Consider the following 27,954-nt stretch of genomic DNA (forward strand, 5'->3'; position numbering starts at 1 on the left):
TTCCTTTGAATGTCTCATATCTAATACTGTTTATTTGCAGAAGACATGAGACCGAAACAAGAGTGGTATGAACTGAAAAATAATTTAATCATAAAAATTACACAAGTCATTTTACTGCGTCTTCCAAAGAACATAATGTACATCGTAAAGGCTAAACAAGATGGTGTAACAGGTCACGAGTGGCCATACAGCATCATGACAGACTAGAGAAAACTTTAAAAGATACATAGTTAAATAACTGTCCTTTGGGTGTTTGCCGCACGTCTTCAACTGTGCCTAAAAGCAAACAGCAATGGGTCAGAAACACAATATAACAGCACAAGGACAATGAGAACTAAGCCAGTGTGAAAAGATGCAGTGTTATATGATAAAGTGTTGTTGCGTTTGGCTGAACTGCCATCCAAAAATAATCTCACGTCATCTGAGGTTACCATTAAAAAGTGGAAAATGGCATGAATGTCTCATGTTAGGTGTCGTGCCAGTCTTATGGCTCATTACAAAAGGCTTCTGCAGTAAAATCTACTGTTATAAAACAACAAGACATGAAACCAAAGAAAACAAAATGTTAATTTTGCTAACAATCCATTGCATTCCCAAGTATGCGATGAAAAGGACAGCACATTTGGTTGCGATTCCCATTGGTGCATATCATCAAATCCGCTGTAGCCAAAGCCGTTCCTCTGGATTAAGTCATTTTCAAGGAAGCCATTACAGTGCGATGAACTTGTTGCGAAGCTTTTTAAGAGATCAGAGACTAGATCCTAAAATACTCTAATGGAATGTTACACAGACGCTGTAGAAGAAGCACATGGTATTCTGCGCTACATCCACAGTGTGAATATTGTCACAGTCCCGACGGTTTGACATCCATCTAACAAAAAGAAGCAAATTTATCTCGGTCTTGTCCTGTGTGGGCTTCTATGTTAAAATGATACGAAAATATTAAAGTGGTTTAAAATGAGGGAGCTCCCGTCTCAGACAGGTCCTTCCTGGAAGCAGATTTCATCTGTCCGTGCCGAAATCAGGAGCATGCACCTCATCCAGAGCTGCGGTGGGATTTGGTTCTCATAGATGTGTGAGATTAGACTCACTCTGGTCCCTGGTCTTTGAGACACCTACATGTGGCGTCTTGGAGCTGAAGCTCGTCCTTCACACACTCATTGTCATTGTCGGCGAGTACTGAAGAGAGAAAGAACCATTGATTTAGACAAGCCCATAAATTCATTGTTATCATGTCATGTGTTCGTGTGTGCTGGCGCTCACGCTTTCGTTTTGGAACGAGTGAAGGAAGCTTCCACCCAGTTCACTGTCGTCTCGTGGCGTTCCTGGCGGGTTACTCATGCCACTCAGGTTATTCGGGGAGTTCTGAGATTGTAAAGAACAAACACCAAGATGTCAGTCGGTGGTATCCGTCATTATAAAACGGATTGTTCCGATCCTTCATTATGATCAAAGCCGTTGTAAAACACTCTATAAACAAACACGTGTGACCTCATTACATCAGTATAACTGTTCTTTTGTTTTGCTTGGCAACCATTCTGCCGTACAGTATGTCTTAGATGGAATGTTTTTTTATTTTTTGAGGATAAAATGTGTAATTATAGGCATTTGACATATTTGAAAGCCATCATTACCGAGATTAAGTAGGCCTAAATGATGAGTCTTGAGTTTTGTTTATAATTTTTTTTTTGACAATTACATAGCACAAACAACCTGTAATTTATATAAACTTTACACAAATCCATTATACGGGATTTCCACACCTTTTGACTAATGCATGTTCAGTATTTTTTTAATCATTGTGATTGCATTCACAAAGAGCATTTTCTCTGCGACAAATTATGTCAGAAATGAGCAGAAAAATGTATACTTCCATTTTCTAAATGTTTTGAAAAGAAGTCTATTATGCTCACCAACACTGCATTAAAATAAAATTATATATATAGATATATATATATATATAGATATATATATGAGTAAAATATTATTACAATTTAAAATATTTTCATATATTTTAAAATGTCAAAGCTGAATTTTCAGCATCATTACTCCAGTCTTCAGTGTCACATGATCCTTCAGAAATCATTCTAATATGATGATTTGATGCTTAAGAAACATTTCTTATTATTATTAATGTTAAAACAGTTGTGCTGCTTAACATTTTTAAATAAAGAAAATCTCACTCAGTAGCGAATATATTCTACATAGAAATTCCAAAGACTTAAATTTTTATAATATTCCCTGATTTTTTCCAAGGCTAGAAATGACTAATTTAAAATGACCTGATATTTCCACGTTTTCCATAATAAAAATAATAAAAATAATTATACTAATATATATAATAATAACACAGTTGATTTTTTTTGTAACTATTAAAAGACTTAAGCAATTTTATCTAAAGTGAAACAATTTGTTAAAACTAAAATAACTTTAACTATGTTCATGTTTAGTTTAAAAATCCATTACAATACAATACTTGCATTGGAAGTTTTGAAATTGTAAGATCAACCTATGCCAGAGCCCTCACTAAAGTTCAGTCTCAGACATATTCTAACACGAACAGACATGCTGTGCTAGTTTTCAGATCATTTCGACAGAAATAATAGGTCTAAATAATAGGTTGAGTAATACCTTAGGGAGTCCATCTATGTCACCCGAACCTGTGAGAAAAGTAAAAATGAATAATTTGCAGATCTTTAGATCACACGATGTTCACTGATCTAATTGGGAGGGCAACAAAAACAAGCAATGTTTTGAAAAATTGATGTAGTTGCCATGGTGAATCGTGTTTTACCTAATGAGCCATTCATGTGATGCGGCTCCAGTCCTCCCATTGGGCCGTCTGACCCTGGACCCATAGGAAACTACAAACACAAGAGAGAGAGCATTTACAGGGAGATCGAACACACAATCCATGCAGCACACAGGAACATCAGGAGCAGTGGAGGGACTCACACTAGATCGGTTTCCTCCTGGTGGGACTGAGTTTATCAACGTGTAGAGGTTTTCACCCGAGTTAGTGGAGTCTGTCAACACAGAGGGGGAAGTCACCATGAAACTGTTCTCACGTCACGTGGCCAGGCAGCATTTGGGTCTTAAAGGGCCAGTGATGTTGGCAGTAGACCGAGATGTGAATGTGATAAGCCATTACCTGCTGGACTTGGCATGATGGGTGTTCCCGGAGGACATCCACCGCCTCCTGCTCCTCCTGGAGGACCCTGTGAAAGCAGGACAGCAGAGACTGAAGCCTTCATGATAGACAATATCATAAAACAAGGAAAAAGAAACGCTCAGTTACCACGTATGTTCCTGGGGATGATGAGGAATATGGGATCTGTGAAGCCAAAAGTTTATTTGTCAGCCAGGTTTGCCAGATATCATCACTATTCATTCTCTATAACATGAGCTGAAGTATCTTACCGTGTTTCCATTATTAGGATTAGGCCACAGTCTGCCTGCTCCTGCTCCCCTGTACAGAGACACACAGTTTATATTTTGTAACGGTGACAAGAACATCAAATAAGTCTCTGGTGTGTATCAGACTGAGTGTACAAGTTGAAATAAAACTACAGAAAATAATTTCACTGATGATCTTTGCAGCTCTGTGCCACTAGAGTTCAAGTATTTGCATGTTTTTATATAAAGCTATTTATGTAATAAAGTGACAATTCAAAATCAAAAGATTTGCCTCTGAAGTTCACAGTTAAATATTTAGTAAAGAATTGTAAAAACATTGTAAAGCTTTAAATTGGAAGTGTGAGTTTTGTTTAATGTTAACCATATAAAGCCAACTGTATCATCATCGCAAATTTCGAAGGCCTCCAAATGATCATAACTTTGCCAGACATGTCAGGCTTTACAGGGTTAAATACTTCCTCCATTCCTAGTTTAATATGCAGAGACAACATAACAAAAGTCATCTTTATGTTAATCCTCCTTTAATGTTTTGATTGCACCCAGAGACACTTTTCTGTTTGTTTGAGCATCCTGACCAGTCCGACACAGAGACATACACATGAAATCCCACAAATGCGATAGACTGGAAAAGTCCTTACATGTTCACGCCTGGCATTCCAGGGCCCATGGAGTTTGGAGGCCTCATTCCTCCGCCATAGTTCTGTAATGATAACCAAGGATCAGACTACGATGCCCAGCACCCGAGAGGACACCACGAGAGAGGAGAGAACAAGGACACGGTTAGTTTAGAGGAAAACAAGCTGAACATATCAAGGATTATGGCTGATATGAAAGAAGATTAATGCTGTAGTAAAGACTGTGAACGTGTGGATGCCGTACAAACGCTGAACGAGGACTGACTCAAGTTCAGAACACAAGAAATGCATTCAAATAATTGGTGTACGAGTAGGGTTGGGTGATATATATTGAATATTGGCAATATTTTCACAAATGATTTTGCTGCCAACTCTAGTTGTGTTCTGAATTGAAATTTTGGTAGCACTTTATTTTACAGTCCTGTTCCCCATGTACAGACTATGTACTTATTAAAGCAATTACAATAACAGGGTAATAACTAGGTACTAACCCTGAACCTACCCCTAAACCTAACCTTAACCCATGTAGTTGCCTTATATTAACCAGTACTTTCTTAGGCAACTACACTGCAAGTACACATACTGTAAAATAAAGTGCAACCTAAATTTAAGTAGAAAAAATGTTATTAGAGTTGGTAGAAAAGTGACGATTTCAATGAATCGATTCAAACCTCTGATTCAACAATGCACTTGCATCATTCCTCAAAAATATTATAACTATATTTAAACGTTTAGACACATAGGACATAGAAATCATGCCTTGATTAATATTTTCTAACTTTTTAATGTATTTGACTGTTTTCAAAAACATTTAAAATAAACGTACCGACCCTAAACTTTTGAACAGTAGTATAGTCTATTATGTTCATCTAGGCTGCATTTATTTCATCAAAATACAGTACAGACCGTAATATTTTTATATATTATTACAATTTAAAAGAGATGTTATCTATCGGAATATATTATAAAATGTAATTTAATTATGTAATTTATTATTTTCTTCTCCTTTATATATATATTTATATATTTAACATTAAATAGTGAGGTAAAAAATATTGAGATATAATTGTTTTAACTATATCACCCAGTCCTAGTGGTGAGCAACTCATTGATGGGGTCTAGGGCAACGATATTCAGGTTTTTGTGAATGACAGCATAAGATCCAGACCTGTAGTCCCGGTCCCATTGGGCCCATTCCTCGAGGAACGTTCATTCTCTGCATGGTTGCCAAGTTTGGATGGCCTGAGCAAATAATAACATCATTAAAAATGAAAAATTTAACAGACATGCACTTCAAAATCAAAAATCGATGAAATGACAATGCTGAATTTGCATTTGCAGAGAAGTTGCCCATCAACAAACACTGATCTCATTAGTCTCTTACCTGTTGGTCGTGTAGGGTCCATCATGTTTGGAGGCAAAGGCTGCCCGCCGGGAGGCTAAAGAAACAGAGACAGTCAGGTGCCAAAAGAAGTCAGAGTAAATAAACTCTGTTGTTTGAAACATTTTTAATGCGACTTACCGGGTTACCCATTCTGATGGGCGGCCGAGGTCCTCCAGCATAGCGAGGAGACATGAAAGGCTGGAGAAACAGTGACATACAGTTTTAGCAATGTAACCTATACAAAAGCTGACAGGGAGACGGGGGGGACGTGTGCCTAACCGATATCAGCAGAGAGAACGTGTGTGCTGTTACCTGTCCGTGCGCCCCCATCATGTTAGAGTTTGGAGGTAGCTGAGCGTGAGGGGAGGCTTGGGAACCAGGTGGTCCCTGCAGAGAGGGCGGGTGGGGGGAGCAAGTGGAGGTTGCCATAGTACCAGCAACGAAATGCCAAGAGAAAGACAGAGCAAAGTCAAAGACAGGACAGGTGAAAGCGACAGGTGCAGCAGATCCAGAGAACAGAGCCGAGGGTAAAGCTCAGAACTAGTTTGATGTGGAGCTGATATCAGTTTTGATTTAAGACACAATTATACTGGAAAGCAAGTGGCGACCCCACAATAATCAAGTGGCACCAAACTGCTTAATGCACATAAATGTGATTAAAATCAAATATATTTATTAATTGATGAATATTATAAAAATTATTCATGGTATTAATTAATTAATAAATGACACAAATGGATGCACAGCTTCTGACATCAACAACACAATGAATGGGAAGTACTTCCCTATATAGACATTTATAATGTCACAAAAGATTTCTATTACAAATAAATGCTGTTCTTTTGAATTTTCTGTTCATCAAAAAATAGAAATTGAAAAAAATCTATTTCGGTTTCCACAAAAATATTAAGCAGCACAATCGTTTTTAAAATTGATAAAAATAAGAAATGTTTCTTGAGCATCAAATCAGCATATTAGACTGATTTCTGAAGGATCATGTGACACTGAAGACTGGAGTAATGATGCTTTTTTTAAACTAAATTACTTGCAGCCTTCTTTCTAAACATAAAAAACCTACTATTCCCAAACTTTTGAATAAATATCCTTACACCACAGAATTGTTGAAATCATTCTTGATTCTGATTGGTTGACAGACATTGCAACGTGTTGATTAATTGTCTATAACTCATTTTCTATAGTGATTTTCTATAATAAAAATTACATAGAGAATATATTTCGAATATATTTAAAAATCAATTTGCAATTGAGAGGTTTGTTTCTTGAAGACAAAATTCAAGTCGTAAAATGTTATGCAATTTTGCATAAATTTCGATTTTTCTTTTTTACAGAAAAACAAAAAGAATATGTTTAATAGTGTAAAAATGATCATCAATGTCACCACTAGAGGGCAATGGGGTTTAAGGGTAGTCAAAACATCCTCAAAAGGCACTTAACTGTTTCTCAAGTTTTCCTGCATACCCACTGATGCATGTTTCAAGACTTGCATAAACCAGTTCTATGTTCTGCATTCTCAGTTTCTGAGAATCCGTTCCCTTAAAGCCCTCGAAGGGTCATGACTCCATCTGGTCTGAGAAAGAGTTCTCCAAATGCTTCCTTCCATACGGTCATAATAAACATCATATGATCCATAAATCTTTTCCAAGAACTCATTAAGATATTTTGTCGAGTCACCCTCTCTGAAAACTCCCGAGCGATAAAGCGTTAACTCCGCTGCAACACATTTAGCAGGGCTACTCAGCAGGGCAACAGCGAGCCTGCTCTCAGAGTGGAGAATGAACATAACCCTGCCTTGCCATTAGCGGCTAATGGTCGCAATCAGACCGGTTCCCTGCAGACACTGGGCTTGGCAGATGACCAGAGACCGTGGCATAATGGTTCCTCTGTGAACCGCCGGCACATGTCTGTGCACCTGAGGGCTGCTAGTTAGATGGTTACGGATGGTTTATGGAGAACGGCTGAGGAGGAGTGACCCACCTGAAAGAATCCGGGGGGCATGGGGCCACCTGGCATCCCGTCACCGGGGGGCATGTTGCCTAGGACTGGACTCGGTGCTGCAGCGGCGCTCTGTGATGACAGGGGAAAAAACACATGTTTTTTATTTAAAGAAAATACTTTTATTCAAAAAGAATGCATATAATAGATCAAATGTGACAGTAAAAAATATTTTTATTTCAAATAAATGCTGTTCTTTTGAACTTTCTATTCAAAGAATCCTGGAAAAAAGGTTTCCACAGAAATATTAAGCAGCACAACTTTTTTCAACATTGATGATAATCAGAAATGTTTTTGAGCATCAAATCAGCGTATGAGAATGATTTCTGAAGGATCATGTGACACTGAAGACTGGAGTAATGATGCTGAAAATTCAGCTTTGCATCACAGGAATAGATTTCATGTTAAAACATTAAAATATAAAATACAGTCATATTTAATTGTAATAATATTTCACAATATATACTGTAAACTTTTGTACGGCTATGTAAATGGAATGCCAATGTGTATAATTCAATTCCGGAGAAACATCAGCTTCAGCATTTTAAGGTTAAAAACGTTTGACTGGAATGTATTCTGATCAATCACAGATACAGATTTGCTGATATATTAGTAGGTCCGACATTTCAAAATCAGAGGTTCAGGTTTAGTTTTTCTAGATCCTACTTGAGGTTTCATGGGGGACATTACATTACATAATTCAAACGTAGCTGCACAGATATCAACGAGTCATGGCATGATCTCAGAATTCCCCTTTAATCTAATTACAGTATTTTAAAAAAATGTGAACTTCAGCCTAAACAGATTTATTTGAAGAAAAATCACTTTGAATGCATTTTAATGCCAAATTAGGCATAGTAATGTTTTTAACAAAACACATATTTAGGGAATAATCACCCCTGGAAACAGCTGTGGTGAACACGAAGTTGTGTCACGCTACAATTTCCAAAGCAAACCTGTAGTGCATTCTACATTAAACATTCAAAAGTTTCAAAACAGTTCAAAAGTTTGGAGTCATTTATTTTAAAATAAATTAACACTTTTATTCAACAAGGAGGATGCATTAAATTGATCAAAACTGGCAGTAAAGACATTTCTAGTCACAAATGATTTCCATTTCAAATAAAGGCTTTTGAACTTTCTATTCATCAATGAATCCTGAAAGAAAATGGTATCATGGTCTCTACAAAAACATTAAGCACGACTGTTTTCAACATTGATAAGAATAATAAATGTTTCTTGAGCATCAAATCATCATATTAGAGTGATTTCTGAAGGATCATGTGACACTGAAGACAAAATTCAGCTTTGCCACCACTGATTTTACAATACATATTAAAATAGAAAACAGTTGTTTTAAATGGTAAATAATAATAATATTTTACAATATAACAGTTTTACTCTATTTTTGATCAAATAAATGCAGCCTTGGTGAGCTTAAGAAACTTTTCAAAAACATTAAAAAAAATCATACCGACCTCAAACTTTCGAATGATAGTCTGACATTATCTCTACATGATCTAAACTTCTGTCTACTCATTTTGCACAATGTTGTCTGTTGAATTTTTGAAAGTGCCACCACTTTATTGCTTTATTATATGTGGTACATCTGATTTCACAGTTAGCCGCCCCTAAATGTCGTGTAAAACTGAGGTTGGCCACTTAAATCAATCAGACAGTTCTTTGTGGACTAGGCTTTATGTCGAATGTCAAAAGTCTGACTGAGTGAGACTAAAGCAGAATCTGTCAAGTAGAGCTGCATTAATGTGGCAGTAACCCTGAGAAAGATGCATCGTTGGCCATCACTCGCTCTCCGTCTTTCACGGAGTTGGTCAATCTCACAAGTTCAGTCTTTTGCGCTGTTATAGCAGCTCTGGGTCAGCGGGTGAAAGCTGATTACAACAAAGGTCAGGACTTAAGAGACTTACGACAGGTGAGGCGACATCTTACACAGAAATCCCTCTAAGCAGATCATCTTGATACAGCTGCTCCGATTGGACAGTGAAGATAATGCCGAAACGCTTCAAAATAACAAACTCACATTGAATTATCCCTGCCTGAAACTGATCTTTATAGCACACTGCTGAATCGAGCCTTCAAATCAACATCTATCGATAGTCTAACAGTTACAACGGCCACCAACTGTATTTATTGAGACGCCTCATATATTACAATCATTTTCTGTGATGCAAACAGCTTATCAAAATCCTCTCAGCTCTGGGAGTACAGAAAGACAGACATCTCTCTACATCCTCACATGGGACTCTCTAAACACTTACACGGATTGCAGTCACAATTTATCAACACTTCGCAATCCTCTCAGACCCCTGAATCAGGCCAGAGGGACAGAATTTAGGGCTTTTTCCTCAGCAGTCCAAAGTAATCTCCTTTGTGAACACTGTTGTCCTCTCTGTGACCAAATACCACAAACAGAGATTAACCGACGAGATAAACAAACTCCAAAAGAGTCGAGTCCTAAAACGGCATCAGGTTGGACAAGTGAAGGATCTGTGGATCAATACCCAAATCCAGACAAACACGAGACAGACAGTCTGATGTTTAGAAGTACATTTATTCCTTAAAAGACTGAAAATTCAATATTTAACCACAATCAAGTTCTGGAGAAAACTGCCTGAAAGAAAAGTATTTGCCAATGGATTCTGACAGAGAAAGAGAGATGTCTATGCAGAACAACCCAGCTAAACCAACAAATGGTTTAAGGAATACACTGCAAGAAATTATAATTTTAACTTTTTGTGAAACTGTAATAGATATAACATTTCGTGTAATTTTACAGTAAAATACTGTAAAAAGTAAAAGGAACAGTAAACTGTAAAGTGACATTTTAACAATTATGTTTCTTCTTAGATTTTTTGTTATGTACATTAGGGTTTTATGTTACATGTTATATTGTTAAATGCTTGTTTATTGCATTATTTTAATGTTGTTACCATGATGGTGTTTTGTATCTGTGTGCATGACACTGTATACACTTTCTAATATAGTTATACTAATATATTAGTAGTATTAGTATTACTGTATTATTTCCCTAAGCTTGTGGAAAAGCTGGTTTTATTCATCATGTGGTTTTCTCTTTACCAGCAGTGTTATTATGGTGTCTACAAAATATTTTTATGAATTTAATGGCATCTTATGGGTTTAGTAATAAAATCTGTGTTCTAAAGAGAGAGTGTTCTTTAATGATTTAATGTCTATTGATATAGTTTTAATCAGCATTGGGGAAAGTTACTTTTAGAAGTAATGCATTACAATATTGCGTTACTCCCCCAAAAGGTAACTAATTGCGTTACTTAGTTACTTTTTATGAAAAGTAATGCGTTACGTTACTTTTATGTTACTTTTTCTCACCTGGGCTGGGCTTGCTTGTTTGTTTTTTAATAACAAAAAAACAAAAAAATCTATTTTTGGCAAATGTTAAGGCCTTTTCACACCTTAATAAGTTTTCCCTATTGTGTCATATATTCAAGTGAAAAAATAAGTGGGCGGGGTTGTGGTTTGTTTTTGCTGTGATGTCATGTGAGTGACAGGTTGTCTCTCCCTCACACTAGTAAACACATCATCAGAGAAGTCACTGCAAGAGGGAGGGGTTATCGTGATTAAAGATTGCAAAAAAACGGATAAATTTGCAGGTTTGAACTTGCAACATTTTTAGGTTAAATCATTCCTTGACCTTACTTTGCAGATCATCTGACTGACTATCACAGAGTTGACAATATTATCATTGATCATGAAAATAACAGACTGACAGACGGTAAAGAACTCGCACTGACTGCCAAGTAAACAACAAAACTAAATATGAAATTATTGATTTGTGCAGTTCGAATTGATCATTCATTTAAATTTAGCCAAGAAATGAAGACATTATGGATTTCAAAAAAGTTCCTAATGTAATATTTAAAAGTTGACTAAATGATATACAGTACAAGTCTTGATCACCGTTCTCCCCATAACTGACTTCCTGAGTCAATCTCACTTATCAGTCCATCACAAGCCCCAGTGGGGATCTCAGTACACGCCTATGGCAACACCCATCAGATTAAACCACCAGTCAACTGCCAAGCGTCCTCGCTTTCCTGCTTCTAGTCATTCTCACATGAATGTGATGGTCATAATATTGCCTTCTAACGTTCTGTCCAACTAAGCGTCTGATATGGGTGTGATAGAGCTCAGGCGACACACATTAAATGGCACTTGAGACAGCAGGCCTGCACCACAGACAAGGAACACCGCTCTTCACATTCTGCCAGCATCATTACACGAAAATCCTGGTCTGGCTCTGACCTCAGTACACAAAAGATCCATCTGGCTAGATGATAGTGAAAGTTAATATATTCATGTGATCCCAGGCTAAGAAGTACTCGATCGCCTTGGTGGCACGTACGTAGGATATTTGAAAAGTTGAGTGAGCTCAAGTGGTAAAGCCCGAAGACTCTGTGACCTTGAAAAATATATCACAGAATAGCTATGGATTAATGATACAGCACTTGTATGCTGTGTAACACAGGAAGCATACGTAAGATGTGGAAGCACTGGAAAGGTTCAGTGAACATGGAATGTGCACATACCAGTTGCAATACCAGGAATACCACTTTCACAATCTCTTATTTCACCATTCGTAGTACACATTTTTGGGTGACAATAAGTCTGTCTAATGATTAGATTAGTCTGATAATAGAGGCTCCTGCATATTTTGACCAAAAAAAATGCAATCCTTTCACTCTTGAAGGTAAATGAGGAAAATCTTTGTATGGCTGGACGCAGTAAAATGCTGTGTGCACCAGGGTATGTGTACTTCATTATTTGGTAAACTGCATATATAGAGTATAAAATTACAGGATACTTTATTTAGTCACATTATTTGACAGATGTAACTCATTTAAAATAATGAAAATATATTATTATTTAAATGATGTGTGAAACTTACATACTGTGCATTTGACACTAAAACTACTGAGCGCACCAGGGTTGGTACAAGAAAAATGTCATTGGTTTTTAATACCTTTTCTGTTAAATTGCATGTCATTTATTACCAGGTACACCACATTTGAATTTGCCAAGTCAGCTTTTCAAATTATATGTACATGACATCCAACTGTGACAGGGCTGAAATAATATAGTGCTGTGTGGTTCGTATTAGGGAAATACTGATTAATAACTATTAGTATATACAAAGTAAATAAGTGCGAGTCTGTAAGCAGGATTAATAGTTAAAAGAACAACCCAGTTTATACAGTAGGTCACTATAAAAACACCTTTAGTATACTGGACTGTGATACTGATTCATGCTGTTAAGCAGTGAGTGTAATGCCACAAAGATACATTGTTTTGCACAGAATGCATGAAAAGAACCATTACATCTCACTCTAGTTACAGCATGAAATCGAGTAGATAGCTACTTTGCATCCAACTTATCACACAGCGCCCATTTAACAGTCAAAACACACTCATTGTGCTCCTACTGTCTGTCACTTGGTGGACAGGTGTTACTGGTTTGCTTATTCACACGTTTACTTTCCACATGGAGTGCTGGCCAGCTCTGAAGAGACACAGAGCGAGGAGATGAGTGCCATCTGCCTGGTAGCAAAGCCCCTTAATCTGACGCCATCCATACGTCTGACCTCATAAGAGCCAGATAAGATCCAAGAGCCCAGGGGTTAAATGAATGATTATCAAATACTGAAAGAAGAGTGAAAGAAATCACACGAATCCTTTCCTGAATAAACTGAATCAGGTCTGACTGGAAATGAGCATTCCTATAACGTGCTATTTTAGTATCACTGAGGTAGTACTATTAAGAGTTTTTATTAATATTTTGAATCAGATTTCATTTTTATATTTTCCGTTTTCATTGTAGTTAAATGTTTCGTAATTTTGTTGTGTCTCTTAGTTATTTTAATATTTTTTAAGGTCTATATAGTTTTTTATTAATTTTTATTTACTAATATTAGTTATTTTAGTACATCAAGCAAAACTAAATTAAAATAAGAAATTTAGCCTTAGCAACTAGTTAAACTTAAACTTATTTTATTTCAGTTAACATTTAATTATTTCAAGTAAAAATAAAAGTTAAGGTTTTAGTTTCAATTAACTATAATTAATGAAAAGATTAATTGATGACAACATGTAACTCTAACCCTAAGTTAATTTACACATGTCTATTTCTATTAGCCATTTCATATCTAAAAGTAATTATAACAATTAATTTATAATTATATATATATATATATATATATATATATATATATATATATATTATAATTAATAATAAAACTATAATAAAAACGAAAAAAGGAACATTGCATATTTATAAATAATTAATTATATATATATATTATTATTTTATTATATATATTATATATTTAATAATTTATAAATACAGTATTTTTATATTAAATAATATACTGATTTATTTATTTCATTCAAATATTGTATAATATTAATATATAAATAATAACATAAATCTAAAAATCCAAAAAAATAATAAATTATTAATATAAATTAAATATAAAAATATAAATGAATATATATACACATGTACATATTTACATGTACATATATGTACATATTTTATGTAATTGCTATTATTGGGACATTTGAACCAGTTGGGCATCTCCCAAGCAATAAACACTGGTGTACAGATCTGTTGTTTGATCTAGATGAATAACAGGGGGAGGGAAGGAGAGAAGAATGAAAGAAGTAAAGTCAGTCCTGACCACAGCCTGGGGCAACACCTCCTGTCTGATGTTAGCAGTTCCCCTGGAGATTCATTAATGATTACCAGACACACAATCACTGAGATTTTTTGTGATACGAGAGTCCTAAAAGGGGGAGGATACTTTAGGACATAAAGGGATCATAAAAGACCAGATCTATAGAGCTGTGATATATGATACTGTAAGCTGTATAGATCTCTGCCTCTGATCTGAAGAACAGCATCCGAACTGCTAATAACGCATCATCTCTGCAATTTTCAAGCCATTCAGACAGAATCAACAAATAGATCAGTGATTTCTGCCCATGAGCGTCAAGACCATTATGGTCAAGAACGACTCCATCAGGCCACTGTAATGCTGAAAGCCGATAGGCTTGCAGTTTAATGGCTATTGACAGCTGTTCCTTAGGGAGTCAGGGCTGGTATACGGCATCAGGGAGCAGTCGACTTCAGGCAAGAAGCTCTCTCCATCTGCTACCATCTCCTGTAGCTTCTCTTTCTCAGTTCTTCTCCACCCACTCTCCTCTCAGTTAAAAAGGCATCTGCTCAACCACGCTATACCTCCTCAATGTCCTCTTGGCTATGATTGGAATAGCAAATACCATTCTACTCATACTAGTTTTGCTGGTTTATGTAAGCTAAAAGGTTGAAAAATGAAAATTCTGTCATTAATTACTCACCCTTCATGTCGTTCCAAACCTTTCGGTCATCTTTGGAACACAAATGAAGATCTTTTTGATGAAATCTAAGAGATTTCCGTTCCTCCATTGACAGCAATGCAACCGAAACTTTAACGCTTCAAAAAGTTCATAAAGAGATCGTAAAACTAATCCATATGAATCGAGTGGTTTAGTCCAAATTCTCTGAAGAGACTCGATCGCTTTCTAGGATAAACAGATTGAATTTAGGCTTTTATTCACACATAAACATTAATCAGTGAACATAAACAGAAGCTCAACCGAACCTGCTTGACGCGAGAGAATAAACCTCATTGGTTCTTGCTGAAGCTCAAACATGCTGGGTAAAACACGAGAATGAACATCGTTGATTTTCGCACTTCAAACAAACAAACATGCTTGAGCTTTCGTGTATAAAGTCATTCATCATATAAAGTGATCGTGTCTCTTCAGAAAATTTTGGATTAAACCGCTCAATTCATATGGATTCGTTTTACGATCTTAGAAAGCTCTCAGATTTCATTAAAATATCTTCATTTGTGTTTCGAAGATGAACGAAAGTCTTACGGGTTTGGAACGACGTGGGAGTGACTAATAAATGACAGAATTTTCCTTTTTGGGTGAACTTGATCCCTTTAATTTGGCTTTTACTGTGCTGTGCTTAACGTGGTAACAGTCAGCATAGTGAAACCCTCTCAGAGAAGTTAAAGTACCACCACTACAGCCATTAACACACTGCTTCAATAATACATTTCAAGACAATCACTGTTGGACATCAGATCTCCTGCTGTGAGCAATGTTCCTGTTATTATGCAAAGAAAGTGGAAAGATAAAGGACAGTATTTTTCTGCTGATTCTTCAAGGATTGTTACTCGCTCTTGGGTGTCAGTCTGACAGATGATTAATTTAATTAATCGCTGCAGTAGGAAAAGTCTCAACAAACCGTCGGATGCTATGAAGTAGATGAAAAACTATTTTCATTTAATTGAAATGGGTGGTAATATTCTATCCTTTTGTGCTCAACAAAAGAAAGAAAGTCATATGAGTTCAGAACAACATGAGAGTGAATAAATTATGACATTTTCATCCTATAACATGCAAAGTAATCAGTTTACAGCCCCATATCGCTATATCAGTACCACTGCATTTTCATTTACCTTTGCTTTCATCTTTAAAGTTATTCACAAAATATTAATAAGTATAAAACTATTAATAATAATAATATTAATGTGGTGATGCCTAGAATTGAAATTGATTTAACAGTTTATTTGATTCACACTCGAAATGTTAACTGGACTCTGATGCCGCTGTAAGCATGCCTCCTTTTATACTGCGTTCCTAAGGGAATCTGCAAGTAGCAGTAACAGGACATAAGTGGCAAACACACGCTCTCTGGACTCCAGGGGTTTGCACTGATGCCTCGGTACTCCCATGGGTTTAGTTCGGCCAAAATGATGCAACTTACCTGACAATAATAGTAGCTGACAAACAATGTGGCCTAAAGATTATTGTGAGCAGCTAAGAGGTCTTTAGGAAACTCAATCCAGGTCCTCTGTCAAATCCATACTCAAGTCATGCACTGCAATGTTTTCTTTGATAAGCTTGTAAACATTTTCCCTTCCCAATAAATTATTCAGAGACAGGGTTCTGTGGTTCATGCACAAATGTTTGACCTAAAGACTATTTTGAGCAATGGTTTGATAGGCAGAGAGACTCTAAAGAGCTCTAGAGGATGGGGTAATTAGCCAGGGAGAGCAGTTTATGGGCTCTCTGATGCCCTTGTCCAATTGACCTGCCTGATAAAAGTGCCATTACTGGCAATTAAGCAACAAGACGCAAAACAAGGGGCTCTAAGAGAAAGTGCTACGACTGAACCGTTGTATACGAATCAACTGCCTTTATTCGTGTAAACAAACAGCCGTCAGTTTACTGAACCACAAAATTAATGCAAAGGTGTGCTTTAGCAGGTGAACCCAATGCATTTATATTCAAGACACATTATAAGGATGGACAAAAAAAAAGAAAAAAAGAAGGATATGATGTCGGTCTGTTTTTGAGTTTCGGCCGACTTAGTTTTTCGGTGTGTTCCGCACCATTGGCTCTAGTCATACGCCATCTGGGTTTTTGGGCCGATTCAGCATGTTGAATCAGCGTCGGGTCGTCAGTGAGAGAGAGAACTCTGATTGGCTGTTCAACTTAGTGAATGAGTGCATGAGAATAATAGCAAAACAGCAGCAGAGAAGTCAAAACGGATCTACTTTACATCATCTTACCTGAGTGTTCTTGGGCGAATATTTTTATATTAACATGTGCGGAATAAAGTGGAATAAAGAAAGTGATCAGCAGGATTGATATTCAAAACGGTAAGCACACGCTGCTTTGTTTACGGTTTGTGTATCTGTAGCGTCGGTTTCCCTTTCTGAACGACGAATATTGACTATATCTGCAGAAATAGACAGTTTTCTCATTTACACACAGGCGCAGAACGCGCATGCTAGCTGACAGTCGGCTAGTTCTCTCAACACGGTCGGCTTTCATCAGCGCTAGTTCTTTCGGCGTCCTTTGGCCTACCGTTATTCAATTATTATCCAAGATTAACTTTAAGTGAGCATTAGATTAAGACAAAGACAATCAAAATATAAAAATAGAGGACATGATCTGCACAAAGGACCATTCACACAAAACACGTTTTTGCTTTGCGTTTACATTTTTTTTAAACTTGAACGCTGTGTTTAGAACAGCGTGTCGTGCGCAAGATGCGGCAAAAGATGCGAGACTTGAGCGCAGTGGTCAAACACATCCATCTAGCGCAAGTTTACATAGAAAGACAATGGAAAAGTGGAATAGAAAAAACATGTTCTGTGTGAACCGGCCCTTAAATATCCAGTATCATAGAGACTTAGGCCATGTAGCAACCACCCATCAAACGGCACTCGTAAAAATCTAAAAAGAAAATTAACTCGTAAAAATCTACTTATTTAAATATTAAAATTAAATTTTGATTAGCAGTCAAATTCAAACAAGAGAAAGACACTGAATAATAAAAATAATAGGTATTTTACCATGCTAGGCTTACCAAAACTTGGCTTTCATATAAAGTGCTAGAATAAGTTGCGACTGTTCATAATTAGAGCCTCATTAATAATCATAAAGCAAACGCTGACAGTACTGTCAAATTTCTGTAATATATGTCCCCTTCCCTTAGGCTGAACAAAGAGAACTGACAATACAGGTGAGTTATGTCTATGTGGAGATTCCCCAAACAAGCAATATGTAAAAGACCCCAGATTAGTTTAGGGCTTTGCCTTGAGCAGTTAAACAGCAGGAGCTGAAAAACAGTTTTTAGTGTTATATTCATAAAGGTATCTGCCTGTTCAGAGTAGGGGGAAGGGAGCGTCAGCAGTCAGACGCAGGCAGACACAGGCACAGTGTGTTCACTCGAGGCAGACCACCCAAGTCACCTGCCACCTGGGCTGTTGTTATGGCAACCATATCCTCTCCAAACAACCACATTCAGGTGAGACGATGGAGGGAGGTAAATGGGCAGAAACGCTTTACATGTCATGTTAATTAAGAGCTTGTGCTCAGTTCTGTGTTTTGTTACTCATATTGAAATCCACACAGAACCTGCAGACATTTTCACAAGCTTTGAAATGATTGTGCGTGTAAATCTGTAGAATTTAAATAAAAGAATGGGTCAGAGAACTGCACTCTTATTGGTTGTTGAACAGTTAGTTCTAGTAGTCAACAGCATTTCAAGAGTAAATATGATACAGTCCAACAGACTTTTCATTGTTTGTATCACTCATTTGTCTCTGTTTGTGCGTTTCCAACAGACTGTCACTCACTTAGTGGTGGGGATTTTTCAGTGACTCTTTCTGCAAGTTACATCTTTACACCAGTAGGTGGCGACGAGTGACTCTTTATGAGTGAATCATCGAGTCTTTCACTGAACCGATTCATTCAAAAACACTGATTCATTCAGGAATGAAACAAGTTAATATGCATATGTCCCTACTATATAGTAGATAAAAACAGTATGTGAAAAGTGTATATGTCCAAATTAACAGTGCAAAACACTTAAACGATTCTAATACTCATTTCCCACAGTATTGATGCACCGATACTCTTCTCTACAACGGCAAACTGACACACCTGTTGCATGCAAGCGTGCCGCACAAGCCCTGAAAAGTGAAGCCAAAACGTCTCGATCTCCCCCCGGTGACTGGTCCTAGTATAGGCCATAAGCCCCGCCTCCCCGTGTTATTCAACGGGACTTGAGACCAACTAAACAATTTAATTACACTTCAAATATATTTTTTCCAAAGGTGGTTTCTGTCATTTACTGTAGTTGTTATCACGCTGATGTAAATTCAAGTTTCTGTTTCTAAAATAAGTTTGTTTTTAGTTAGTTATTTGATGCTATAAAAACGGTGGTGTGACGTCATGATTGACAGCTGTGATTGACAGGTTCTCTGAGCGAAGTAGTCACTGAAGCACCAACAGACTATTTTTCGGGATCTTCGGAGGACTGAGGAGATTGGAGCTTTACATTTAATATCTAAATTTCTATAATTAATTATTTCACACCGAGAGTGAGGGCGGAGCGTTGATTTCGCGGCTTTACTTCCTGCTCACTACTGCGCAGGTCTGGTCCCGAGATCGCTACTGCGCAGACTCAAGCCCCAAGATGTCAGCGCCATATCGGGACACTGGCGGCTTCACTTCTCACCAATTTAAGAGAGAGAAGGGGCGTCGTCCATATTTTTTTACAGTCTATGGTTGCATGGTGTTGGTGTGCGATGTTGCATGGTGTAGAGATGGGCGATTTGACCAAAAAAATTTCTCACAATATGAGTAAAGCTATTTCACGATAACAATATATATCACAGTATAGTTATTTTTGCTTTAAATACATTTTTTATGATATCAACATTTTTGATACCATTGAAATTTCATAAATCTCATCACCAATTTCAATATCACAAAAAAAAACTGTCAAGCTCACTGAACAAAGATACAAATGAAATAGACCTTACTGAAAAACTTCAAGCATTAGATATGCCCTATATAAAAATACTACATAAATTGTATAAAGCAATCAAATGTACAAAAACACTGCATAGTCTTCACTGTGTAAATCAAATATACATTTATTCTTATTAAAGTTACAAAAGCGATTCAGTCAAGAGCAATGAGATTGTCTGATTAAATGAAAATGGCACAGACAGCAGCAGCAGGTTTATTAGGCTGCTGTCACTAAGACCGGATGCACTGATTTAATATAGCCTACTAATTCACATGCGTTTTCTTCCTCAACTGTTAATGTTCACAAATTTGTTTACAAGGAGGATACTTGCAAAGATGGACATTTTGACACACACAAGTGTGTATTTGACCATTCAAGCCGAATAAAGCACCAAAAGCATCTCAGTTCAAGACTCACGTGCTGTATGAGCAGTGGCTTCATGTGCGCACGAAGAGTCTCTTAGACAGCGCACGCATATACCGAAACGAGTCCTCTTTCAGTGCTATTGCGTGATAGTGATAGTGCTACAGTTTTATTGCGATTGAATGATTTAAAGGCTAATTAAAAGGCTTAAAACTCAGGATGCACCAAATTTTCGGCTGCCAAAAAATGGCATTTTCGCTTTTTGGCTGAAAGAGAAAAACGACTAAAAATATGTGCCAAAGATATGAGCCAAAAACATATGCCGCCCCGCCCCTCAGTGTTCAGCGATCACTGCGTGTCCACTGTGGCAGAGCGAGCTGAGCAGAGCAGAGCAAATTTGATAATTTTTTTAGCTCATGGTTGGCTGATATGAGTTTTTCAGATATCTTGTATATGTGATTCAGATGCAAGCATGTTGGTGAGTGTGTATTGCTTTCACAGTTCAATCAACAGATACATTTGAATATTTAAAAATAATATTGTGGTTGGTCTGTCTATTTTTTGCCACCAACGAAAATAGTTTCAAATGAAGTCAAAGTAGAATCAACCATTGATTGAGCATCACACAGGATCACACAGAGTGAATGAATGTTGTTCAACAAATAGGTAAGTAAATGATTCAATGACTTAAATAAAGGCTGCATCCAAATTCGCATACTCTACGAGTAGGTTCTACTGAAGATGAATCATGCGGCCTTTGTTGTTTATAGTGGCAATGTTATCCAGACTAGTGTTGTCACGATACTGGAATTTCTAACTTCAATACGATACACACAGCACAGGGAGGCTATATTTGAAATTCGGAACTACTCCTAAACCTATCCCTTAAACACTTTATTCCCACTATTAAATACCTGTTAGGCACTTTATTTCCACTTTTTGAATATTTTGTTCAGTTTTATTTAAAATATACGCCTCTCTGAGCTGATATGCGATAGGAAAAGGGATAAGAATGAGTTCGTAAAAGAGTGATTCGAACTCTGGTCGGTCACGTCAAAAGCTAACGCCAACTGCCTTACTCTCCACACCACACTGATATTGTTATTTGATGGGTTTCTTTTGTAATTTTGTCTGCCTCAATCAGACAATAGTGGGCGGAGTTTGTGTAAATAGCCTCTGCCAACAAGCCAGGCTACTGGCACATGGTGTAAATAGACACTCTGTTAAAAAATTTTTAAAATAAAATTCTGAAAACAAACTAGCCTATACCAAATAACATCAAGAATGTCTTTTCTTGCTGAACGAAGGCACAAACATTTTCACCCAGAGCTCCACAATATCATGAGGAATTCAATTCAGGCAGATCAGTGACTGCTGGTCTTAAGCCTGGCCTAAAGTACACAGCACTACATTCCGACCTCCTAAAAGACATACCCCCTACTCCACCTAGCCAGCAAGACAACAGTCAGGCAAAAAGAGAGAGAGAGATAGAGAGAAAGAAGGAAATTCCTGGAATAGCTCAGAAGTGGAGAGCCACATTCATAACCACTCCTGTTGTAGCGTGTCCACACAACCTAGCCAAGAACAGGGGCTTTCTTATCAGCGAGCAAACTAATTAACCCACCCTCTCTCTCTTAAACACACACACATAAAGAGAGAGATACGTGCTGCGCGCCCCGAACTCGTATATGAAAACACAAATGCCGGCCCCTGAAGTTTCTCCTGGCCCTCATTTTGTTTTGTTTATCTGCAGCACACAGGAAAAAAGATGCGGATTGAGCCAAGGCCTGACCCAACACCCCTCCCCTGCCTGCACTCCCTCTCTCTCTCTGTCGTTCACTTCCTTCCTGTATTCTCCAGTCCCCTGCTGCTCCCTGGGCTGTAAACGCAGACAGTGGTGAAAACCTTTGAGTAACTGTACATAAACAAAAAAAGGGTTTGCAAACATGTCCACGGTTTCAAAGACCCTTCATGATGTTTATGGTGTAGAAACAAGTATTGTGAAATACAAGAACTAATATGGAGCTCTAAAACAACGGTTATTGAAGATTGGCGTGTCCCACGCTTGGTGTGTCTAGACAGACTAGTCCTGACAGGCTGACAAGAAAGTTTTTTTGGGGCTTTTTTTTTTTTTTCCAGCAATTGTACATCCCTGATGCCAGTAAAAAATAAACAGACAAAGAAAGGAGAGAAGGGGGAGGATATGTGTGTGGGTCAGGTTTTTCCTAGACTACCAACCAAAAGCTTGGGGCCAGGTTAGATTTTTTTTAATGTTTCTGAAACAAACCTGTAATGCTGCATGTAAAATACAGCAAAAACAGTAATACTGTAAAATTTTATTACAAAGTAAAATAACTGTTTTCTGTTTAAATATATGTTAATATCAGGGTTTTTCCTGGGTCAAAAATGGTCTTCGGCTGTGGCGGATGAACACTGTCACCCACACACACAGTACAAAGTGCCCTATAACTGCAAGCCCAATACTGACATTAAATCCAAAATATTTTATGCAGAAACAGTTTGTAATATTAACGTATCGTATTTATTCATGAAATAAAAAAATAAACACTTCCAGGACAAATCTTAAGACAAAAGTTCTTAGAACTATTTTATATTTAAAAATCTGTAAATGTATATGCAAAAAGTCATTGGGTGACTTATTTGAAAAGTTAGTAATAAAATGAACAACTTAGTAACACATTACATAGAAAAAGTGGCAGGTCTATTATTTTGCATTTACACTCCAATACTTAATGCACAGATCATTTGAAATACAGTATCAGATTGTTTTGTTCCGTCCATTGCTATGGTTATCACTGTCAATCGGATTCAATCGTGCATTTAATTACAGTTGTCAATCCAGAGACTTTGCAAAGTGTAGTTAGCAGCATGAAAAATATATACTATATACAGAAAGCGAGCAAAGAACGCTGCCATTATAATCACTGAAGCTGTCAATTACTTCAGCTCAATGTGAGATACACAAACTCCTGTTATAATCAATGAAGCCGTCTATGCTGTGCAACGAATCTCTAATTGACATCGTGTTTATATTTTGTTGGTTATAATGAAAGGAATCGCGAGCATGCAGAACTCACGCTAATCAAAAACTCTGCCATTTTGAGCAGTGTTGAATTACCTTAAACATCTGATTGGTCATTCGCACTCAACAGATATGTCTGTGATTGGCTACAAATCTCAACGTTGCAAAAACACGTCGTAAGAAACCTTTGACGCTCTTCACAGAGCATTTACACAAACACTATCGGGAGCGTTTTAAAGCAGACGGCAATCAGTGGTACCAGTACTGCAGAACAGCAGGTACAGTGTCACATCAAATGATCAAATAAATCTTTGTAAGGACAAAAATTCATTTTTGCATCCGCCAAATTTTTTGAAATGCAAGAAAACCCTGAATATATATTTTGATCCTGTGATGGCAAAGCTGAATTTTCAGCAGCCATTACTAGAGACTTCAGTGTCACATGATTCTTTGTTTTAATCGTTTCCATCATTTAGTTCAATTGTGGCCACCTTCTACTAATTTGTTTCCTTGTTTTAATACAAATGATTAAGTCGTAGGAACTAATTGTTAATTTGTGGTCACTATTGAGAGTCACCGATTTACTGAGCACCCCTAGAAAAAGGTCAAGTGAGGGTTACATTTACAGATAGGGTATTGATTTAGGGTAAATATCATTATTAGCTCAGTGTAAAAACAATAGAATTCAATGGAATGACCCCATCATGTGTTTGTGTACACGGCTGACGAGAGCCTCAGGAGACACAAGGACTGAGATCATAAGTGTGACCTTGCATTGGATTCTGTCAACCTCTGATTGATCAAAGCAATCACTGCATGTTAATATCATTACAGAATACACAGGGGACTGGAGGGTCTTCACACTTTCAATGGCCAACTAGTGAATGCTGATTGCCACACCACCTTCAAAGGTGTGAGGAAAATTGAGCAGTGAGAAGATTTGACAGTCAAATCAATGATTTCCAACAAACTCCTTTGCATTCAGCTGTTGCTCAAACCAACATTTAGCGTGTTCACTCAAAAAATCTGTCAGGTGTGACAAAGCAAAGCACCTCCCTTGACTGTCCGCTACATTCCTGTGACTGGGAAAACTTATACCAGTATTTAATTGCCATCCAAGTCAAATGACTGAGTCATGTACTTCTACTAAGAGAGGTTTGTGTTCTGAGTCTAGTTTATTTTTTTCCCTGAAGGGAGGTGGGGCGGGTGCGACACATTTTCCTGCTGTGTCAGGGTTAAAAAGCTAAAAAGCTAGAGGAGACCTCACCATTATCAGATCTTGTAAGCTCCCCTCCCCCATCCCACCACAATCGACCACCATTTCAGGTTGTAAAGGGCCAGGTAATCCCATGAGAACTGCCTGCCATATTTTAATGGCACAATGATGGATAAAAACCTTCCACATTATACTGCATATCTTGAAGAAAAAACAACAACCATGTAATACTAACATGAACACTTAGGCTAGATACATGCTGGGGCTCAAAAGGCTAATTTTGGTAAGATTTTTTGAATGTTTTTGAAAGAAGTCTCTTATTCAAAGCAAGGCTGCATGTATTTGATCAAAAATACAGTAAAATCTGTAATATTATGACTGTTTTCTATTTGAATATATTTTAGCATCATTATTCCAGTGTGTAGTGTCACATGATTTATGTTACATTTATTATTATCATCAAAGTCGAAAAACAGTTGTGTTGCTCGATATTTTTATGGAAACTGAAGTTTTTCAGGATTCTTTGATGATTAGAAAGTTCAAAAGAAAACAGCATTTATTTGAAATGGAATTTTAAAAAATAAATAAAAAAATTGCCTATTTACTGTCACTTTTGATCAATTTAACGCATCCTTGCTTAATAAAAGCCTTAATTTCTTTCAAAATAAATGAATTACCAAACTTTTGAAGGATTGTAGTATTTTTAAGAGTTTTCTATTTTTAATTGTAATTCTATTGCCATTGCACTAGAGTTAAAGTTATGCAACCTGCTAGAGTGTCTGTTGTGGAAGGGACCAAAGCTCCACAACTACAAAATAAATCCTCACAGCTTACTCAACTTAATCCAGCCTAAGAACATCTACAGCATTATTATAAAACTCTAGGATTTGGGGAGATTTGTGTAAGACTGGTCTCTGTTTCAAATAACATAAGTTTTTCCATTTATGACGTACAGTACTAACCCAAAGACCCTGAATGGCGGAGGACATACAATTACCTAAACAAAGAGCATTAAATGTCTAATAAGGTGATTTAACAGTAAGCATTCCATCAAACATCACAAGCTGAAGAGGCAAATGTCCAGCTTTCCAATTAAGAATAGGACTTATTTTCAGGCCAGGTGTAGTAGACACATTTTGTGGACTCCAGTTCACCTGTAACACTTCCAGTGACCAAGAGTGATGCAAAAAGCAATTTGTCTGAATGAGAAACTGCATCAGGACATATTTAATGTTCATTTTATAAGTATGTGCAGGTTTTTGGATCAACAACATTTCATGGTGAGTGCGGCACCACCACTGAAATACAAACCAAGCGATTAACAAAACGTCTTTGTCAGGGTCACGGATGGTTATTTAGCGCAATAACTCAAGATTCACATGATAGAGATTTTATAACTCGTTACTTAATGACTGCATCATTCCTGGTTTCAACATGGTGGAAGTCTAATTTTACATGTGCTTCATAAGCCCTTTTACGTTCCCATTCTAGGGCAGTGAGTACTGGTAGCATGTACACACAATCACTCAATGTACACTGTTATATAGCCTAATACTATCAATATTCTGACATTCAAGCCATATTCATTCAACAGTTTACCGATCCCCTAATTCCCAAGAATAATGTGAAGGAAATGCTTTCCTGTTCACAACCTCACACAAACTGGACACAGTCATGCACTAAATGTGCAATCAAATTCAAATCAAGTGCGCCAATCTGAAAAAAGGATATTCAATACCAATTTAACATTTAATGGAATGAGGATAAACAAAGCTGACCTGGAACTAAAACAATAAATAAGCCGCAATCTCATATTTGCAATCAATATTCTGCTTCACACCACAGAGTAACATTTCAGTGGTTTCATCTCATTGTGAAACAGCAGATCTCTTCTATCACGACGTGCTAGTGAGGGGTGAATTAAACACGCATCACTTACATAATCATGGAAGGCCTTCGCTTCACTGGAGTGATCACATGTGTCCCTTCTCTCAGGTGCTGCACAGTACAGGTCCCAAAACACACTGCGTAATGACAGCATTGTTTGGAATGAGAAGATATTGCAGTGTCACAATGGTTACACTTATTGATCATAACATTGATAAGGCAGTATTAAGACTATGGGCTATCTGTTGAGATTAACTTATTTTTATGCTTAGTGTTGTATTGAACTCAAATATTTTCAGGTAACCTAAATCATATCAAAGGTAAGTCCTGATTTCCCTTCAGATTCTTTTAATATATTCCCCTCAAACCAAGTCTAAGCCAAGTAGCCAGATATCATTGAATGTCACTGCCTGGTATCAATTCTATTCAATTTTTCTAAAGTTTATAACATATTGTAAAGATTCCATATACAGCACAACACTGATCAACTACTGAATAGAGTTAATACACACCACCACCAAGAGTGCAGAAAGCCTGGAGGTTCTCCAAGGGTTATGTTCTTCTCCCATCTTATCTAAGCATAATAAAAACAGACAGCAGATGACTTTAACACACACACAATGAATGCATAACAAGATTGGTCAATGCACATGATCATTCACTTAAGTATAAATATGCATATGCACATACACACCTCTGATAAAAACGTCTGTGCGGATTTCTGAGCTCCCACGTGTAGCAAATATTCATAGACGTATAATGCCAACCTGTACAGTAAAACAGATGCCTCGCAATAAAAACTGATGCCATCCAATTAAACTGTCTGGCTTTTTCTGCATATTATTAACACACAGTTTTATTCTTGTCCAAGAGAATCATCATTGCAGTTTGCTTCCACCAACAACTGTTTGAGTCTAGTATGGGCTATGTTGTATTTCCAAAACAATAATTGATACCAACATGGGCGTTTGCAAACTGGCATGTTGTGAAATAAATATTATGCTCTAATAAAACTATAAAACAAAATTAAAAAACTTACATTTATAGCAAATAAATAAAGACATTAAAACGGAACATTTATCAGTTTTCACTCTAACATCACTGAAATATCTTAAACAAGACACTTGTTTTAGAAGACATAATGACATAACACAACATCAGCTGTGCGCGTAAATAAGCGTGTAAAGACAGAGAGAGAGAGCAGCGCTTACTTTTCCCGAGCTTGCCCGTCCGATGGCACCGCGGTCCCTTTACCTTTCGCGAACATGTCTTGCGCTGAAGATAAACGCGTCTGCCAGCTTGACTGCGATGTTTCCTTATGCTCAACGCTCCAGCTGTCAACGTGTAGCCCGCCTCTGACCCCATCCGCTTCAACCGACCCTGCCACAGCCAGAGCATGAACTGTGTGTGGGCGGGAACCCGCGGTGCATGATTGACAGCTTCATAGGCCAATCAAAATATTCGACCTCATGACCTCACGATCCCCCTCATCTGCATAAAAGTTAAAACAATAAAACCATCTTCTTCAAAAATCGACGGGTAGTATATTGCAATTGC

At 37.2% G+C, this 27,954-nt stretch overlaps 1 protein-coding gene across 4 annotated transcripts; it reads right to left on the reverse strand.

Moving 5' to 3' along the window:
* Positions 1 to 63: 63 nt before the first annotated feature.
* ssbp3a (single stranded DNA binding protein 3a) lies at positions 64 to 27,800 on the reverse strand. Of its 4 annotated transcripts, none has more exons than XM_084120428.1 (18): positions 27,609 to 27,800; positions 27,092 to 27,164; positions 26,910 to 26,971; positions 26,450 to 26,534; positions 7,432 to 7,521; positions 5,749 to 5,823; positions 5,575 to 5,634; positions 5,437 to 5,491; positions 5,221 to 5,294; positions 4,056 to 4,117; positions 3,421 to 3,469; positions 3,299 to 3,334; positions 3,152 to 3,218; positions 2,956 to 3,026; positions 2,795 to 2,864; positions 2,632 to 2,660; positions 1,264 to 1,365; positions 64 to 1,179 (listed from the first exon to the last, which is right to left on the reverse strand). In XM_084120428.1, exons 1-18 carry the CDS (start codon positions 27,662 to 27,664, stop codon positions 1,150 to 1,152), a joined length of 1,146 nt encoding a protein of 381 aa, XP_083976554.1. In that variant the 5' UTR covers positions 27,665 to 27,800; the 3' UTR covers positions 64 to 1,149. The 4 variants fall into 4 exon arrangements, with proteins under 4 accessions (XP_083976554.1, XP_083976553.1, XP_083976556.1 ...); XM_084120427.1 differs by having other exon boundaries at positions 4,056 to 4,141; XM_084120430.1 differs by lacking the exon at positions 5,749 to 5,823.
* Positions 27,801 to 27,954: the final 154 nt, after the last annotated feature.

This window comes from Abramis brama, assembly GCF_963993115.1.
Source record: "Abramis brama genome assembly, chromosome: 7".
Classification (NCBI taxonomy): Eukaryota; Metazoa; Chordata; class Actinopteri; order Cypriniformes; family Leuciscidae; genus Abramis; species Abramis brama.